General features: G+C 35.8%; 1 protein-coding gene across 33 annotated transcripts in view; it reads right to left on the bottom strand.

Annotated features, from left to right (window-relative positions):
• ELF2 (E74 like ETS transcription factor 2) overlaps positions 1-20,931 on the bottom strand; it is a 100,500-nt gene that overhangs the window by 56,718 nt on the left and 22,851 nt on the right. For 29 of the 33 annotated variants that reach the window (XM_070611667.1, XM_070611663.1, XM_070611695.1 and 26 more), the window contains exons 2-3: positions 13,610-13,697; positions 12,103-12,340 (exon numbers count right to left, since the gene is read on the bottom strand). The exons of the other annotated variants lie outside the window; for them this stretch is intronic. In XM_070611667.1, coding sequence (XP_070467768.1) covers positions 12,103-12,174 — 72 coding nt within the window. In that variant the 5' untranslated portion in view covers positions 12,175-12,340; positions 13,610-13,697. The remainder of the gene's footprint in view (positions 1-12,102; positions 12,341-13,609; positions 13,698-20,931) is intronic. 33 annotated transcript variants of the gene reach the window in all.

The raw sequence follows: 20,931 nt of genomic DNA, 5'->3' as shown, positions 1-20,931 counted from the left end.
ATACAACGTGACAGGCTCTGGGGGACTAATCTCCCTCCAACTGTTTACCCCCAGAAGTCATTCCAAATAAATATGTCACTAAAATAAAAAGTGTGCTTGCTATGTAAAGTTTTAAGACAAGTTCCCTAACCAAGATGTTCACAATATAGAAAAGAAAAACATAAACCCATCAGAAATGGACTAAATAACTATTGCATATCCATACAATGACTGACTATTCAGCATCAGTTAAAACTGGTTAAGGCAGACATCTTATGTATTGTCATGGAAAAAAATCCATGATACAAACAAGTGGGGGGGGCGGGGGAAGGGTAACAGAACAATACTACTGTATGAGACCATTTACATAAATATTTATCTTACATATCCATTAAAAAGTCTAGAAAAATATATCTCAAACTATTAATAACCCAGTAAGAGAGAGGTGAGCAGATAAAGGGATTTCCGTTTTCTCAGTATGTCGGAGTTGTTTTTTACAATCATCCTGTACAATTAAGAAGAAAAATCAAAATAATTCTATTTTTTTATTTAAAAATAATAAATGGAACAGTAACAAAAAAATCTTAAAGCCAATAGGACTAATTTGAAAACTTGAAAAACAAATACCATTTGCATAATATAAAACTTGCTAGAGAATCTATCTCAACAGATAAAACAAATAATTTTTAATTGACTTTACCTGGGTATATTTATATAAATAAAATGCACCTATTTTAAGTGTACAGTTCTATGGATTTTCAAAAATGTAGACATCCCTGTAACTACCATCACAATCAAGAAACAGAACATTTCCATCACCCCAAAAGGCTCCCTTGCACTCCCTATACCAGTCAAACCCTCACCACAACTACCACATACTCCCCTACCCGCCCACCCAAACGGGTCTAGGCAACCACCAATCTGAGTTTCTAACCCCATAAATTTGCCTTTTCTAAAATTTCTTATATATGGAATCAACAATTTGTGCTTTTTTATGTCCGAGTTCTTTAAATTCACATAATATTGAAATTCATACATGTTGCACATACAGGTATTCATTTCTTTTTATTGCTGAGAATTCCACTGTATGGATATATTAAATGTTTATCCATTCACTTGTCTTCTTAAGGTTGTAATGCTCCTATTAACGTCCCTGCTCTTCCTTTCCTTCCTTTCCGTTATATTCCATATTTACCTAGGAGTCAAATTACTAGAGCTTATGATAAACTGTACATTTTAAAAGGACTATCAAGTTATTTGCCAGAGTGGTTATATTATTTTACATTCCCACTAGCAGTGTGTCAGAGTTTCAGTTGCTCTACATCCTTTCCAACATGTGGTATCACTCTAATTTTCACCATTCTGTTTAAGTATTTAGTAGTATCTCCTTGTGGTTTTAATTTGCCTTTTTCTGGAAGTCTAATAATATTGGACATTTTTATATGTGTTTATGGCCATTTATAATTATCTATTCACAAATCTTTTTCCCATTTTAATGGATTATCTCCAACTTATTCTTTTATATATTCTGAATATGTCATTTGTCAGTATATATATTGCAAATATTTTTTTTCCAATCTTTGGTTTGCCTTCTCATTTTCTTAATGGAATTTTTTAAATAGTCAAAATTTTAAATTTAAATGAAGTTCAATTCATTTTTTTCTTTTAAAGTTCATGTTTTTTGTGTTTAATCTAAGAAATCATTACCTATTTCAAGGTCAAGAAAATTCTCTCCTGTGTTTTCTTCTTGAAGTTTTTATAGTTTAAACATTCAATTCTGTCATCAATTGAGTTATTCATTGTGCAAGATGTGAGAAAGCACTGTAGTTCATTTATTTGCATATGGATATACAATTGTTCCACTATCGTTTGTTAAAAAGACTATCTTTTCTCTACTGAATTACATTAGCACCATTATTGAAAATCAATCAGCCTTATGTGGATCTATATTGTGTTCCACTGATCTACAGGTCTGTTGGTTTACCAATACCACACGGTCTCAATTACTGGAGCTTCAGAATAAGTCCATAAATCAGGTGTATAAGCCCTCTAACTTTCTTCTTAACCATAAGTCTTCCAAACCATAAACACGGTTATGTCTTTCCATTTATTCAGGTCTTCAATTTCTCTCAATAATATTTTTTTAGTTTTCTGTGTACAGATCTTTCACTTATTAAACTTATCCCTATGCTATTTTGATGCTCTGTTAAATAATATTGCTTTTAAAATTTCATTTTCCAATTGTATTTTGCTAGTATATATAAATACAATTGATTTGTACAGTCACCTGTTCTAAATTTATTAGTTCCAACAGTTGGGCAGATTTCTTAGCAATTTCTATGTGCACAACTGCATTATTTAGAAAATACAGTTTCATTCATTCTTTTCCAATCTGTGGGTCTTATTTTTCTTGCCCTGTAGCAATGCTGCCAGTGCAATGTTGAATAGAAGTGGTTAGAGCAGACATCTGTGCCTTGCTATCAACCTTAACAGGAAAACATTCAGTCTTACACCATTAAGTATAGTGTTAGCTGTGGGTTTTTCACAGGTGCACACATCAGGCTGAGGAAGGTGCCCTTTATTACTAGTTTAGGGAATCTGTATAATAAACAGGTGTTGAATTTTGGCAAATATGTTTTCTGTGGCTACTGATATGATCACATGATTTTTTTCCTTTTTGTTAATATGATGAATTACATTGATTGATTAAACCTACCTCCCTGGATGAAACCCCATTTGGGACATATGATCCTTTTTATATGCTGCTGGATTTGACTGCTAGTATTTTATTAAGAATGTTTGTTTCAGCAACAAATGTTGGAGAGGTTGTGGAGAAAAAGGAACCCTCATACACTGCTGGTGGGAATGCAAACTGGTGCAGCCACTATGGAAAACAGTACGGAGATTCCTCAAAAAATTAAAAATAGAACTACCATACAATCCAGCCATCCCACTACTGGGTATTTATCCAAAGAGCTTGAAGTCAGCAATCCCAAAAGTCCTATGCACCCCAATGTTTATTGCAGCACTGTTTACAATAGCCAAGACGTGGAAGCAACCTAAGTGTCCAGCAACAGACGAATGGATAAAGAAGTTGTGATATATATATATACAATGGAATACTACTCAGCTGCAAAACAGAACAAAATCATTCCATTTGCAATAACATGGATGGACCTTGAGAGAATTATGTTAAGTGAAATAAGCCAGCGAGAGAAAGATAATCTGTGTATGACTCCACTCATACGAGGAATTTAAAATTATGGACTAAGAACAGTTTAGTGGATACCAGGGGAAAGGTGGGGTGGGGGGTGGGCACAAAGGGTGAAGTGGTGCACCTACAACATGACTGACAAACATTAATGTACAATTGAAATTTCACAAGATTGTAACCTATCAATAACCCCCCAAAAAAAAACTACAAAAAAAAAAAAAAAGAATGTTTGCTTCTATGTTTATGAAGGAAACTGGTTTGCAGTGTTCTTTTCCTACAATATCTATGTCTGGTCTTGGTATCGGTAATGCTGGCCTCATAAAATGAGTTAGGAAATGCTCCCTTGTCCTCTATTTCTGAAGTTGTGTAGGATTGGTATTATTTCTTCCCTAAATGCTTGGTAGATCATCAGTAAAGCCTTTTAACCCTGGATTTTTCTTCGCAAAAAAGATTTTGATTAGGAATTCAATTTATTTAAAAGATAGAGGGCTGTTCACACTTTCTATTTCTTTTGGAATAACTTTCAAGGAATTTGTCCATTTCATCTAAGTTGTCAACCTTATTCACATAAAGTTGTTCATAACATTTAATATATATAGTAATATCTCTTTCATTTCTGATATCGGCAATTTTTCCTTTTTGCTGGGAAAGATTTGCCCTGAGCTAACATCTGTTGCCAATCCTCCACCTTTTTGTTTTTTCTTCCTCCCCAAAACCCCAGTACACAGTTGTATATTCTAGTTGTAAGTCCTTCTAGTTCTTCTACGTGAGCCGCTGCCACAGCATGGCTACTGACAGACAAGTGGTGTGGTTCCATGCCCAGGAACCAAACCTGGGCCACCAAAGCAGACTGTGCCAAACTTTAACCACTAGACCATCAGGGCTGGCTCAGTAATTTTTGCCTTCTGTTTTTTATTTTCTTGTGCAGTCTACTTAGAGATTTATCAATTTTATTAATCTTTTCAAAGGACCAGCTTCTGGTTTAATTTCCCTATTGTCCACTTTCTAGTTTACGGACTCTTTATTTTTATTATTTCCTCCCTTCTACTTAGTCTTTAATTTGCTTTTCATATTCTAGCTTGTTGAGGTGAAAGCTTAAATGATTGATTTTAGACTTTTCTCCTTTTCTAATACAGTCATGCATCACATAAGGTTTCAGTCAACAACAGACTGCATATACAACAGTGGCCCCATACGATTAGTAACACAGAGCCTAGGTGTTAGTAGGCTATACCATCTAGGTTTTTCTAAGTACACTCTATGGTGTTCAACAATAACAAAATCACTTAACAATGCATTTCTCAGAATGCATCTGTCATTAGGCGATGCATGACTGTATAAGTTTTGAACCTATAATTTTTCCTCTAAGTTATGCTTTAGCTGCACCCCTCAAATTCTGACATACTGTTTTCACTTTCATTCAGTTTGAATATTTTCTAATTTCTCTTGTGATTTATTCTTTAACCCAAGGGTTATATAAAGGCGAGCTGTTTAATATCCAAATATTTGTAGACTTTGCAAGTATCTTTTTGTTTTTAATTTCTGATATAATTCTGCCTTGGTCAGACATCTTTCTCTGTATGATTTCCATCCTTTTAAAATTGTTGAGGGGCCAGCCTGGTGGTACAGCGATTAAGTTTGCACATTCCACTTTGGTGGCATCAGGTTCACAGGTTCAGATCCTGGGTGTGGACCTATGCACCACTTGTCAAGCCATGCTGTGGCAGGCGTCCCATGTATAAAGTAGAGGAAGATGGGCACAGATGTTAGCTCAGGGCCAGTCTTCCTCAGCAAAAAGAGGAGGATTGGTGGCAGATGTTAGCTCAGGGCTAATCTTCCTCAAAAAAAAATAAATAAAATAAAATTGTTGAGACATATAGCCCTGCATATGATCTATCTTGGATCACTGTTCACATGCATTTGAAATGAATGCATATTCTGGTGCTGTTAGAGTGTTCCATAAATCTCCGTTAGGTGAAGCTGGTTGATAATGTTGTTCAAGGCTTCTATCTCCTCAATGATTTTCTGTCTAATTGTTCTACTAACTACTGAGAGAGGAATGCTGCAATCTCCAACTAGTACTGTGGATTTATCTATTTCTCCTTTCAGTTCTGTAAGTTTACACTTCACATGTTTTGAAGTTATAATATTGAGTATACACATTTAGGGCTGTTAAGTCTTCTTGACAAAACAGTCCTTTTGTCCTTTATGAAATGTCTATCTTCATCCCTGGTGATACTCTTGTCCTAAAACCACTTCAGCCTTTCTTTGACTAATGTTTGCATGGTATATCTACTTCCACACTTTTACTCTTAAACTATGTTGTTAAACTTAAAATGAATTTTTTGTATGAAACATAAAAAGGTTTGGCTTTTTTTAACACAATTTGATAATATCTGAATATTAATTAGACTGTTTCAAATATTTCCATTTAATATTATCAGTAAAACAGGGTTTAAATCTACTATCCTACTCTTTCTTCATTGTTTCATTTATTTATTTACTTGTGGGGTTTTGTTTTTGTTTTGTTTTTGTTTTTTTGCTGAGGAAGATTTGCCCTGAGCTAACATCTGTGCCCACCTTCCTCTATTTGTTTTTTAAGTATGTGGACCACCAGCACAGCATGGCCACTAACAGAGTGGTGTAGGTCCGCACCCAGGAACCGAACCCAGGCCACCAAAGTGGAGTGCACTGAACTTAACCACTAGGCCACTTGGGCCTGGCCCTTCTCTGTCTTCTTTTGAATTGACTACATTTTAATATTCATTTTAATTCAAATACTGGCTTATTATCTATACCTCTTTGCTTTGTTTTTTAGTGGTTCTCTAGATTTTACAATATGCTTTTTAACTTACCACAGTTTTCCTACAAACAGTATTACCTTATGTCTAAGGTAAAAAGCTTACAACAGCATTTTTCCAATTCCCTCCTCTCATCCTTTGCTCTATTATTGTCATACATTTACTTCTTCACATTGTAAACTCCACGATACATTATTATTTCTGTTTTAAACAATTATCTTTTTAAAAAGTTAAAAACTGATTTTTAGAAGTATTTTACACTTACCCATGCTTTTCATTCCTTTATGTAGATCTAAGTTTCCATTTGGTATCGCTTACCTTCTCCCTAAAGAATATCTTTTATTTTTAACATTTCCTTATAAGGCTGCTGGTGATAAATTCTCTCAGCTTTTATTGGTCTGAAAAAAAGCTTCATTTTGAAGGACACTTTCACTGGATATATAATTATAGGTTGTTTTAGTCTTTGAGCATTTTAAAGAACTCATTATCTTCTGACTTGCATAGTTTCAGTCAAGATGTCTGTAGATATTATCTTTGTTGTTCTGTATGTAATGAATTTTCTTCTCTGGATGCTTTTAAGATTTTCTTTCTGATATTGGCTTTCAGCAATTTTATTATGATGTGCCTCAGTGTCTATTTGCTCTCTGCTTTATCTTCCTTGGGGTTTAAGATTCTCTGATCAGAGCCAGCCTGGTGGCACAGTGTTAAATTTGCATGGTCTGCTTCAGCAGTCCAGGGTTCGCCAGTTCGGATCCCAGATGCGGACATGGCACCACTTGGCAAGCCATGCCATGGTAGGCGTCCCACACATAAAGTAGAGGAAGATGGACATGGATGTTAGCTCAGGGCCAGTCTTCCTCAGCAAAAAGAGGAGGATTGGCAGCAGATGTTAGCTCAGGGCTAATCTTCCTCAAAAAAAAAAAGATTCTCTGATCTATGGGTTTATACTTTTCAGTAAACTTGAAAAATTTTATGGCCATTTCTTCATTTTTTTTTCTGTTCTCTCCTCCTCTCCTCCCATTTTGGGACTCAGATTACAAGTATGTTAGACAACTTGATATTGTCCCACAGGCAACCTAATCTTTTTTTTTTCCAGTTTTTTCCTGAGTGCTTCATAACGTAGTTTCTATTGCTCTCTTCAAATTCACTAGTTTTTTTTTTTTTTAAGATTTTATTTTTCCTTTTTTCTACCAAAGTCCCCCGGTACATAGTTGTGGGTCCTTCTAGTTGTGGCATGTGGGATGCTGCCTCAGCATGGCTTGAAGAGCTGTGCCATGTCTGCACCCAGGATTCAAACCGGTAAAACCCTGGGCCGCTGAAGCAGAGCGCGTGAACTTAACCACTCAGCCATGGGGCCGGCCCCCAAATTCACTGGCCTTTTCTTCTGTAGTACCTAATCTATTTTTAATCCTATCCAGTAAATTCTTCTTTTCAGACAGTATATATTCATTTCTGGAAGTTTCTTTTGGTTCTTTTATGTCAATTATGCCTCTCGTTTGAGGTTCGTGTTTTCTTTCAACTTCTTGAGCATACTTATAACAGCTGTTTTGAAGTCTTATCTGCTAATTTCATCATCTCTGTCGTTTGTGTTTGTTTTCATTGACAGTTTTTCCCTCCAAATTATAGGTTACATTATTGCTGCTTCTTTGCATTTAATATTGTTAGGTGCTGGATATGTAAAATTTTACATGGTTGGGTGGTGCAATGTGTTCTCTTATTTTAATAATGTTTACTACGACAGATAATTAAGTTACTTATGGATCAACTTTCAAGGCCTGTTTTTAAACCTTTTTAGGGCAAGTTTGGACTACCCTTTATTCTAGGGCTAGTTTAGCGCTACTGTAAAGCATGACCCTTCTGGAGTCTCTAACGGATGCCTGAACATTTAACAAGGACCCTCCAATCTAACTGGCTGGAACTCTAATCTCCCAGCCCTGAGTGAACTCTAAATTACTGAGTTTACACCTTTCTGATCATTCTTTGACTGGCTTCACGGAGTTGCATACCACACCTAAACAGCTCATTCAGCTAAAGACTAGGGGACCCTGAAGCAGAGTTCTAATAACCTTCCTCTGGGCAGCTTCTTCCTCTCAGATACTCTGCTCCTCAAATTAGTTGCATTAGCCTCTCCCAATTCCCAATTTTGTTTCCTCAATTCAGTGAGACTGTTACACTCTGCTTAGGTTCCTCCTTCTCACACTGTGGTCCAGAAAGTGGCTCAAAGCAATAAGCCAGTGCAATCATAGAGTTCTCTTCTCTCAGGAAGCATGATCCTGCGCTGCTTGTTGTCCACTTGTCTTTATCCATTCAGGTTGCTATAACAAAATACCACAAACTGGGTGGCTTATAAACAGCAGGAATTTATTGCTCACAGTTCTGGATGCTGGAAGTCCAAGATCAGAGTGCCAGCAGGACTTGGTGAGAGCCCTCTTCTGGGTCACAGACTTCTTGTTGTAGCCTCACATGGCAGAAGGGGCAAGAGATCTCTCTGGAGCCTTTATAAGAGCACTAATCCCATTCATAAAGGTTCCTCTCTCATGACCTAAGTGCAGCCCAAAGGCCCTACCACCTAATACTATCATCTTCGGGAGTTAGGGTTCAACATATGAATTTTGGAGGGACACAAACATTCAGACAGAGCACCAATGTTTCAAAACTGTGGTTTCCTATGTTTTGCTCATTTTCCTAATTGTTTATTGTAGGAATATAAGTCTGGTCTCAGTTATTCCATCACAATCTGAAGTGGAAGAACTCCCAATCTTGTTTGCCTGGAAGCAGATGCCCTCTAAAACTTGTACTCACTGTGTTTTTAAAAATATATTTAAATCCTTTTTTTATTTCTTCTGGATTAATTCTCCATTTCTATGAGACCTACCTGCTATGCATTTCCTTTTCAAAAATTGCTCTGGCTATTCATGAATATACAATCTTTAGGTTCATATAATCAATTTCTCCTAAACTTACTCTACTATTTGATAGAGATGGAATTAAATATATAGATTAACTGGGGAAAACTGACATCCTCCACAATACTGACTCTTCTCATCTCTGGAATCCAATTACAAACTATATATCTTTATTTACTACAGTCTTCCTTCACGTACATCAGTATCATTAATTAATTTTCTTCTAACAAATCCCATATATCTTCTACATTTATTCCTCATTTTATTTTTTTTTGTTAATTTTCTGAAAGGGATCTTATTTTCCATAATCTCTTCTAACTAATTACAGTCCTTACAAAAGCTAGCTAGTTATTTTTTATGTCAATTTTGTACCCACCAAACTACCAAGCACTTTTATTAGTTCTAATGGGTTTTCAGCAGATTCCCTCTGGTTTTCCCAGGTGGAGAATCACATTATCTGCATAAAATAATTAGGTCTCCTTTATAATATTTATATATTTTTTCATTATCTTGCTTGATGGTAGGAAAATATTAAATAATAGTAACGATAGTGCCCACACTTGTCTTCTTTCCAATGTTAAAGGAAATACTCCAGTACTTCACCACTAAACAGAATTCTGGCTGTTCATTTGTAACAGTTATTTTTTTATAATGTTAAGGACCAAATATACATTTATATTTATATTATTAAGAGTTTTTATCAGGAATGGATATTGAATTTCATAGAATCCCATTTTATCAAGTATTTTATCACTTCTAACATATCATATGTCACATACATTAGTAGGAATATATATAATATTGATGGTTTTCTTCAAATTGAATTATCCTTGTATATCTAAATCCTATTTGGTAATTGGATTTTTTAAGATATGATTGCACTTTCTATATTTATTACTGTTTCTTTATGATTTTTGCATCTATACTCACTAGTAAGATTGTAGTTTACATTTTTGGTATCTTTGTCAGAAATACAATTATCCTAATTTTATGAAATATATTACTTTTATAAACAGGAATAAAGTTACAAAAAATAAACCCTGAAAATTATTAATAACTTTCCAAATGCCCACCACTTTTTAAACATTTATTTTTTCTTCAGATTCTGGAACTTTGATTATAAAATCTTGACAGGTCATTTTGTCACCCTACCCTCCTATCTATTTTAGAGTATAGATATTATTGTGTGTGTGTGTATACATATGTATACAAATATATATATGTATATATGCATATGTGTGTGTATGAAACACATTCCTGCAAAATTTCTTGTAAGACAAAACTCTATCCTTCAAATACCACTTTCCCCAAAACTCTCTTGGTAAAATTAGAAGATATTTCAGATACAACGTTTCTATGGTCCAATCCTTCACTTTCTTTAGGTATAAACTAAAATGCCACCTCTTCAGAGAAGCCTTCTCTGACCACCCTAATTAAAATACCCCCTGCCACCTCTCCAGCCATCTCTAGCCCAATTTATTCTTCAACAGTCATTCTGAAATACTTTATCCTCAGTGCCCAAAAAAGTATCTGACACTAGGTAAATGGTTAATTTATATTTGTTGGTGGAACAAATGAATGAAAGTAAGTGGGCACCTACATAGTCTAATCTGAAGGAAAAATTCCCCAAGAATAGTTTCTCCAACTCTGGTGCCACGTTACCTAAAATGCCTGTGACCACCCTATAAGGGTACAACATAAATCATTAGTTAATAGTGCCTTGGTAAAATGATTTCATTTATCAGATTCTTTCTTCCATAATAATCAGTTCTCCAGGCCATGAACACCTGGAGTTCCACATAAAGGAAGAAAAATATAAGGAGTCTTCCAGAAACAAACTGTCTTACTCTTTTTCCCATATTAACAGTACCCAATCAGCACAAAGTAAATATATTCTGCGTATAGTTCTTGGCGGCTCCTCTCACAGGGTTAACACCAACAGAGTAAAACTATAGACTAAAGAGAAAGCACTTAACGTAGAAGCAATAATTGGTCTGGGTGATGCAGGAGGAGATGGAAGTCCCATGAGTCCCTGACCTCTTTGGTGAATCATACCTGGAAGTGATCACTCAGAAAGAGAATCTTCAAGGAAGAAGTAGAAATTGATTATGACAGTAAAGTATGCTCTGTAGCTGTGGCTTCTCTTAAAGGACTTTGAACCAGTTTTAGATTCAATTATGACAGGAACATTTGAGTTACCAAGTCCACTGAGAACAAAGGAAAAGGAGTACCTTCAACTTTATCCTCTTTCCACTGAATCTGTCCATAGCTATCCTGGAAGACTGAGCAGACACCAAGCAAGACAGAAAAAGAACACAGACTCCAGAACACATGGCCTGATGTTTTAACTTGTTTCTCAGTCATGTCTCCCACTATACCACTATAACAGCAGCATCTTTCACAGAATACAGAGAAAACAGATTTTTCAATACAGTAAACTCTCCATTTTCCCACCTTATCTCTGACCAAGTATCTGTCCCTTATTGTCAGAGCATTATTACATTTTAATTTAGATCCTTCCCAATATTCAGTCTTTACTGAATGGTGGGAACAGAAGCCAGGTCCTGGAAGTGTATATATTTCTGGTACTGTTATTTTTCTATATTCTCATCTCTTATTCTTTAAAATTATCAATAATAAGAAAATAACCAAATATGCTAATGATGCAAAATTCTACATGTATAAAATTTCAAAACATGAATTTGTTTTCTGATTTACAGATTATCTAAATTCTTAAGTGTATATATTGGGTTAAAATATGATGGATTTCCACACTAATTAGATATAACAGAATAACCAAAAAATAAAGATGACAACTAAAGGAGACACAAAATTCTAATTTAAGATGCATCTAATTTAGGTATTCAGGTACAGTATATACCTATATACTCTATAATCCAAAACAATGGATTTTATCAGGAATTTAAAACTCTCTCTCAACTAATACTACAGTTTCTTTCTTTCAATTTTTTACTCCCAATTCATTCTATGATATGCATGTTCCAACAACTGAGGTGAGCCTGGCAGGACTTTCCTCAACCTTCTATTACCTAAATTATATGAGGACACATGACATACACATGTACAATTTCGTGCATTGTACATTTCTACTCTCAACTACCTACTTTCCATTAATTTCAAAATCAGTTCATGCATTGATTTCTATAAACAAAACAGAAATGTAATACATTGGATGCCTAACCTCTTGATTTTCTACTCCATTGCTGGAAAGCTCCAAAAGAGAACCTCCACTGTCAACCACTGCTGATGCCATTGTTTATTCCCTGAGGAAGCTTCAAACTCTATTAATCAATGTAATTAAAAGTTCATGGATGACTGCCAGTATTACAGCTTTGCATTATCATTTTTAAAAGTCAATAGAGATGGAGTGGGGTAGATATCCAGAAATCCAGTCTTCTAAAGATGATTAACCAGAGAGCCTAAAAAGAGGAAGAATTTGAAAAGTTATTAAAAATATACAGGAAGGATATAAAGCACAACCTATTTTGCAATCTAATTTTTAACATTTTTGTAAATTAAGAGAAAGGAGACAGGCTTACACAGCCCTCTCAAATGAGGGCAGTAACCAGCACTCTACTTCTCAGAGTTGTCAACTTCTAGAATATATTGAAATAATGTCTTACCAAGCTACTGCACATAGGTAACATTATGATATTTACATTCTAAGACATAAAATGTTATAACTTTCTCCCTTTATGAAGATGTACTTTTATTCCTGCAATATTTTGGTAGAAATTTTTAAAATCTTTAATGCCCTGCATACATAAAATGTGCCGGACTGAGATAACTTCTAAAATTATTTGCCTATTTAACAAATTAAATGATTTATTGGTTTGTAAATATTTCATTCTTCTTCTTTGGCTCATTTGATTTGTTTACTTGAATAATATAATTAGAACTGTCTTTTGCTTATGGTAGCAATCTCATTTTGTGTTCACATTTTGAGTACTTTACAAGGAGTGTAAAACAGATTAATCTGAGTTGCTTATAATTTCAAATAGAGTGGTTTGAAAATAAGGTAATGAAATCACTTGGAATACCTTTAATATTACTTTATCATTCTCTTAATAATTCTTTTGCTATTGGTTCAAAATGCAATATAGCAAATGGCTTCAAGTAAACATAATTCAAGCTTTTTCTGCCCCTAGTAAAGATGAATGCCAGTACATGCATTATCTAGATTTATGCACTAGACTATTCCTAAAAAGTTACATTTTATTTGATTTTGTGTATTTAAATTTTTCATAGAGACATTAGAGATTTATTCTTAGAATATTTTTCATATAAAAATTAAAGAATGCAGAAAAACTGAGCATATTTAAAGAGAAAAGAATATACATTTCAAATAAATCATTCCATTAATATTATGCCCTATATTGACTACCGGTACCACACAGCTATAGAAAAAAAATAATAACTTCCATAACCTTCTACAATAAAAAGAAATGCCTGAAAATAAGGAGAAACTTCACCTCACTACGTAAGACTAATTCAGTACTATTAGTCTCTGTTTTGATCTTATCGAGAGAAAATGGAATAGGAAATATTTGTATCTTAAAAATAAAAATTAAGAAAAATCCACAGTCCCATCACACTAAAGCTCCCTATTATCATATAAGCTAATGACTATTTTCAATTACTGTTTTCTAACCATATTGATAATAACAGCAGAAATAAATTTTACTTACAATTCGAATGTTAAGTAGTCTAAGCATCCTTCACTCTTTTCACAACTTGGCAAGAGCTAAAATATAAACCAGCAGTTCTTTGGAACTACTAGTGGGGGGGAGGGAAAGACAGTATTAATATAATTCTATTAAAAAATATTTTGCCCAAAATAGGTGTGATTCAGACAGTATGTACTTATTAAAACAAGCCATCTCCAAAGCCTAATGACACACACTATACAATGAACATAATAAAGAAATAATTTCTAGGCTATGGAAGAATCAAAAGTTTTTATCAAACAAAATTTTAAGTCACCACTAAATAACAATTATTGAGTAGGGGCAGATCCAACACACACAGCCTATGCCCCATAATATGAGCCGTATTTCAATCCACCAACAGGATTTTAACAAGTGCTTGCAGGTATAACCCCAGATCCCCAGGAGTATAAAATCAAGGTTTAAAAGATTAACCCAAAAAACTATAAAACAATGTTAACAATATAGTATTGCTTATTAAGTCATTTTCTTGCTCTCACGCTCAAACTTAGCATCCATACACATCCCAAGCCTCCTCAAATAGCCCTCCTCCTTTCAAAGGCTAATCTATTGATCTATGCACTGGATCTCAGGCCTCCCTCCATCAATTATTCCCTCTTCTTCCTTAACCTTCTCTTACTTAACATTGGGTCTCTTCCCTCAACATCTAAATATTTACAAGCCTCTCTCATCTTATACACGGGAAAGTCTTCCTCCATGACCCTGCATACCCCTCTAGCTACTGTTCTAGTTCCTTCCTTTCCCAGATAAGGTTCTAGAAAAACAATCTTCTATATTCTGTCTCCATTTCCTAATTTCTCAGGTATTCCTCCTTCTATGGAAGTTTGGCATCCGTCACCACCAATTGACATTTTTACTGAATTCTGGTTGTCAAATCCAATGGATACATTTCTGTCTTCATAGAACTTAATGTCTCTGAAGCACTTGACACTGTTGATCATTCCCTCCTTGAAACTCTATCTTGAATTTATCTTCTGCAACTCTGGCTACTCCTTTTCAGTTCCCTCTTGCAGGCCCACCCCTCTTTTCAAAGGGCTTGAGGCAAGAGTACAAATGGAAGCCCACATACTATAAGCCTAAATGTTTTAAAGTTATAAATGAAGCTAACAAGCTGTTAAATTATATTCTATCCCTCTATGTTGACACACACACTTTTATAACTACCTTAAAGGATGATTTCTGATTTGGGATTCTCAGACTCCTTTAAGTTTTATGGGGGTCTTGGAGGACCATGTCCTCTCCCCTGGCCTGCAGCCTGTCCCTTTTTCTCTTCCCACCTTTGGCTCCATGCCATACTACAAGGAGCCTCATACACATACATGTGGACATCCCAGCCCACACGTACCAGCTGTGGCCACATGCCTGCAAATAGCTGCTCCCTGGCCATCCCTTAGGCCTGGCCCATAAATGTAGTACAGTCAAGAGAGGAAAGAATCAGGGAAGAAGCCTGTGAGGGGCAACATGGGCAGAGAATTCTGGGGTTCAAATACTCAGTGCTTGATCTAGAAATAGGTACCAGATGGACTAATTCCCTTGGCTTCCCAAAATGCTCATCCTATCAAGAGGAGTGGAGGTGGAGGAAGGCCAGATGAGGACCTCTAAAGCACAAGGCCCAGAGCAGGGTTCCCACTTGGCAAAGTTTAAGGACAGTACTACTCTGTGGTCAACCTTACATGTAGGTGTTTCCAGGATCCCATCCCAGTCCTCTTCTGACTCTTTACACTCTCTCTAAACTATCTCATGTACTGCCATGGCTTCACTCAAATCTCTCTTCCAGTCTAAATCATTTTATGGGGTCCAGTTTGTCTACTAGACACTTCCTTGCCTCTACTTCTTTGTGAAATTAAATAGAGTACAAATAAATGGTAAGCATCTATTCCAGGGTATTCCAGGCACTCCATTATTAATTCAGTCATACAACAAATATTAACTGAGCACCTAGTATCTGCTAGCACAGTTTTCAGTGGCAGAGGTAAAGCAGTGAATAAAGCAAAAGTTCTTGTCCTTATAGATCTTAAATTCCAGTGAGGAAAGATGAAAATAGGCAAAATATGTATAGCACAAATCTAGCTGGTGATAAAAGCTAAGGAAACAAATGAATCAAAAGGAGAGAAGAATTTGTCAGGGAAGACGGCTGCAATTCCAAGTTGAATGGACAAAGAAGACTCAGTGAAAAAGTGACATATTAGTAAAGACCTGAAAGTAGGAGTGAACTGTGTCAACAACTGGGGGAAGAGGGTTTAGCCAAAGGAAAGAGAAAATTCAAGACCTTCAAGAGGGAGTACACCTGACTAGTTCAAAGATCAGCAAAGAGGCCAATATGGCTGGAGTGAAGCAAGCAACAGGAAGAAAGAATAGAAAATGATGACAAAGAGGTAAGGGGAGGGAGCCATGTAGACCCTCTGTGAGGACTCTGACTTACTCGAGGGAAAAAGAGGGTTTATGCAGAAAGATGACCTGATTATTAAGGGGATCATTCAGATGCTGGTGTGAGAACAGACAAGGGGACAAGCACAGAAGCAGGGAGATCAGTTAAGAAGTTACTATAATGATTAGGTGAGAAATGATAGTGGCTAGGACCAGAGTGGTAGGTTCTGGTGAAAGTGAAAAATGGTCAACTTTTAGATATACTTTGAAGATAAAATGGACAAGATTTGCAGCAAATTGGATGTGGGGTGTGAGAGACACAGAAGAGTCAAGAATGAATCCAAAGATATCACTCAGAGCACCTGGAACAGCCATTAAATATGATAGTGAAAAATGTGGGAGAAGTCCAATATGTTTCAAGCTAAACTCATTTTTTTCTCTGCTGCCTCCCTAAAAGTATTACCTCTCCTATCGTGGTCAGCTCAGTAAGCTACCCAGCACCCACACAAGTTGCCTAAAGAAGAGATCCTGAAGTCATCGCGGCTCCTTTCCATCAACACCATCACACTCTCTAATCTCACATCCTCTGCCCTAGTTGGGTTTCCTTATTATCATTTTTCTATACTGTTGTAATAGCCTCAGAACTTGCCTCTTTGCCACTAATCTTCCCTCCCTTCCAGTCCATCTACTGCACTACCAGGGTGATCCAAGATTGAATAATGTCAGACCCCTCTCAAAATTCTTTAATACTTCCTCATCACCTGCAGGATGAAATCTCAACCTCTTTGCAAGCATCCTGATTTAGCAGGAACAAGCAAGGGGTCTAGGTCTATTTCTCAGAAGTGATGAAATGTTCAATCTGATATGCTCAGGTATGGGAATCACAAATCTAATCTATGTTCACTTGTCCAGCCTCATCTTCCTTTACTCCCTCCATCTAACTTTATACCACCGTTGTTTGTAGCTCTCTATATTCTTTATTATTTATTTTTTTTAAGACTGGCACCTGAGCTAACACCTGTTGCCAATCTTTTTTTTTTTCCTTCTTCTCCCCAAAGTCCCCCAGTGTATATTCTAGTTGTAGGTCCTTCTAGTTCTGCTATGTGGGACGCCACCTTGGCATGGCTTGATGAGTGGTGCTAGGTCTGCGCCCAGGATCCAAACTGGTGAAACCTCGGGCTATTGGAGCGGAGCACGCAAACTTAACCACTCGGCCATGGGGCCAGCCCCTGTAGTTCTCTATATTCTTCTCTCTCTTGTCTTGAATATCCTTCACTTGCTTGCCCATTTGGCCAATTCCTAGCTGTCTTACAGGTCAATTATATACACACTCACGTTTTTTCAAACAGCTTTATTGAGATGCAATTAATATATCAAACAGCTCACCTACTTAAAGTATATAATTCAATGGTTTTCAGTATATGCACAAAGTTGTGCAATCATCACCACAATCTAATTCTAGAACATTTTCTGCACTCCTCCCAAAAATCCCATGTCCATTAGCAGTCACCTCTCATCCTTCCCCAACCCCTATTGCCTGGAACCAATAATCTGCTTTCTATCTCTAGAGATCTGTTTGTTCTGGCCATTTCATATAAACAGAACTATATAATTCTACAGTCTACATAGTGGACTTTTGTGACAGGCTTCTTTCACTTAGTATAATGTTTTCAATATTCATCTACATGTAACATGTATTAGTATTTCATTTCTTTTTATTGCTGAATAATACTTCATTGCATAGCTATATCACATTTTATTTATCCATTTATCAGTTATGCAAATTGTGGTTGTTTCCACTTTTTGACTATTGTGAATAATGCTATGAAAATTCACATTCAAGTTTTTGCATGGACATATGTTTTCATTTCTCTTGGGTATCTGTCTAGGAGTGGAATTGCTGAAACATACAGTAACTCTATGTTTAACATTTTGAGAAAACACCAAACTGTTTTCCAAAGTAGGTACATCATTTTACATTTGCATCACCAGTGTATAAATGTTCTAATTTCTCCACATCTCCACCAACAAATGTTGTAGGTAATCTGTATACAGCAATAGATAATTAATACATCATCTTGGTAGATGCAATAAAAAAGCAATTAATAAGATTTTTATAGTTTAAAAAAATGCAGCCAAGACTCAACAACAAAATATTTAAAACTTTCCCCCTGGTACTGGGAACAGAACAAATATACAAACCATTACCACTTCAATTCAACACCTCACTGGCAATCCTAATTAGCAGAGTTTAATAAGAAAAAATTAAAAGACATAAGAAATGGAAAAGAAGAAATGAGGCTATCATTGTTTGCAGATGATAAGACTATCTACATAGGAAATCCAAAAGAATCTTCAAATATTAGAATAAGAGGGTTTGCAAGGTGTGTGGGTACAGATTAATATGTAAAAATCAACTTTTTCTATATACCAGAGACAAACAGAAAATATAATTTTTTAAAAGGATATCATTTACAAATACCACAAAAGGAGCCGGCTCTGTGGCCGAGTGGTTAAGTTTGCGCGCTCCGCTGCAGCGGCCCAGGGTTCGGATCCTGGGCGTGGACATGGCACTGCTCGTCAGGCCACGTTGAGGCGGCGTCCCATGAGCCACAACTAGAAGGACCTGCAACTAGGATATGCAACTGTGTGCTGGGGTTCCGGGGGAGGGGAGTTGGGGAGATAAAGCAGAAAAAAAAAAAAAAAAAACGATTGGCAACAGTTGTTAACTCAGGTGCCAATCTTTTAAAAAAAAAACACACAAAAACTATAAGCTACCTAAGACCCAATCTAACAAAAGACATACAAAGACCTCTATGGAGAAAATCATAAAACTGGCTGAAAGGAATTAAGGAAGTCTTATTTATATGGACATACCATTTTCATGGATAGGAAAGCTCAATATCTTAAAGATGTCAGTTCTCACCAAACTCATCTAACACATATATTTCCAGTGAAAAATTCCAAGAGGCTTTTACAAAAAATTTGACAAAGACAGTAAAAAATAGATGTATATAAAAGAGCAAAGGGCAAAAGTTAGCCAAGACCCTCCTGAAGAATTGCCCTACCTAGTCTATAATAATTAGGCCTAAATAATGGTATAGATATTGTCAAATACACCAATGGAACAGAATATAGAGGCCAGAAAAAGACCCATACATGTTGGAAACTTAATGTAGTCATGTGCCACATCACAACATTTCAGTCAACGACGGACTGCATATACAACAGTGGTCCCATAAGATTAGTACCACACATGGCGTAGGTATGTAGTAGGCTATACCATTTAGATTTGTGTAAGTGCACTCTATGATGTTCACATGACAAAACTGCCCAACAATATACTTCTCAGAATGTATCCCCATCATTAAACCACGCATGACTGTGTAGGACAGAGGCAGTTAAAAATCAATGAAAAAAAAGACTACTTAGTAAATGATGCTGGGACAAGATAAAAAATTAAATCACTACCTCTCACCATTCACAATAAATTACAGGTGTACTTTGTTATTATTAGTGATGTTGAGTTGATCCTAATGCCTAGCAACCCTGTTTGCAAAAGAGCGGAATGCTACCCAGTCTTTTTGCACCATCCTCTCATCTCCTAGCTCTGTATCAGCCAATGCTCCACTGCTATTCATAGGGTTTTCATGACCAATTTTTTCAGAAGTGAGTGGCCAGGCCCTTCTTCTTCGTCTGTCTTAATCTGGAAGCATTCTGTCCACCATGAATGATCCTGCTGGTACTTGAAATACCAGTAGCATAGCTTTCAGCATCACAGCAACACATTTTGTGAGAGCATAAATCTTAACCACTAGACCATGAGGGCTTACTACAAGTATACCAAAGACCTAAATATACAAAATGTTTTCTTAAATTAGTAGAATGTCTTCATGAATTCACACTTAAGGAAAAATTACCGGATAAGACTTGGAAAGCAAAAAACAGAGGATTATTAAACTTGACTACACCAAAATCTTTTTAAATTCATAACAACAGAAACCAAAAACAAAACTGAAAGACAAGAGACTAGGAAAAGTTATTCCCCTCCCTCCAAAAAAAAGGGGGGGGGGGGGCGGGGAGGAACTCTTACTAATTAATATACACAACCAAAATTCTATTAAAGATTTTAAAATAAATTATATTAAGGTATACCTGGGTAAATAGGATGTGAATTCTTATTAAGATTCTAGTTCTCATATTAAAGGACAGATTCATGTGTGTTTATTATATTACGAAAAATAAACAACAGCTAGGCTTGGGCTAATTATTTAAGTGTTTAATGAATCAAGGATTATGATTCATCTATTGTTTTACAACTGGGGTCCAAGGAATTGTATTGATTTTATTAGTTTTTCATCTAAAACGTGAAAACTGTTCACCTGAATTGGTCCTTTTTAAATGTCGTATAAATTAAATATATTTACTAATCCTCCGACAAACTCTTTTTTACAATTTTCCAATAGATCGTGTTCCTCTTTTCTCCTTTAATTGCTTCTTAATGCAATTCCTAATTTGTGAGAAAGCTGTATCAGCAGAGGGGTCAGTTATCTGGCATGCTATTGCAGCACCATCTCTAAACAACCTAACAGATCAGAAAGAGGAAGGGTGACTCCATTTACATGACATGCAAGAAAAGGTAAACCTGTACGAACAGAAAACAGATCAGTGGGAAGAAGCTGACCTCAAAAGGCACAAGGAAACTTTCTGGAGTGACAGAAATGTTCTATACCTTGATTTATAATGATTAGACAATGGTATGAATTTGTCAAACTCAAGAAAATGTAAGGATGAATTTCACTGTATGTAAATTAAACCAATAAATTTTACTTTAAAAGAGGGGGAGGACAATGTTGACAATTAGAATGTAATCTATTAAAGAGACATTCTTATTCAACATTAACAATACTATCACA

This window comes from Equus przewalskii, chromosome 2 (assembly GCF_037783145.1).
Source record: "Equus przewalskii isolate Varuska chromosome 2, EquPr2, whole genome shotgun sequence".
Classification (NCBI taxonomy): domain Eukaryota; kingdom Metazoa; phylum Chordata; class Mammalia; order Perissodactyla; family Equidae; genus Equus; species Equus przewalskii.
Note: the sequence above shows the minus strand (reverse complement) of the source record. Positions and strands in the feature narration are given on the sequence as shown.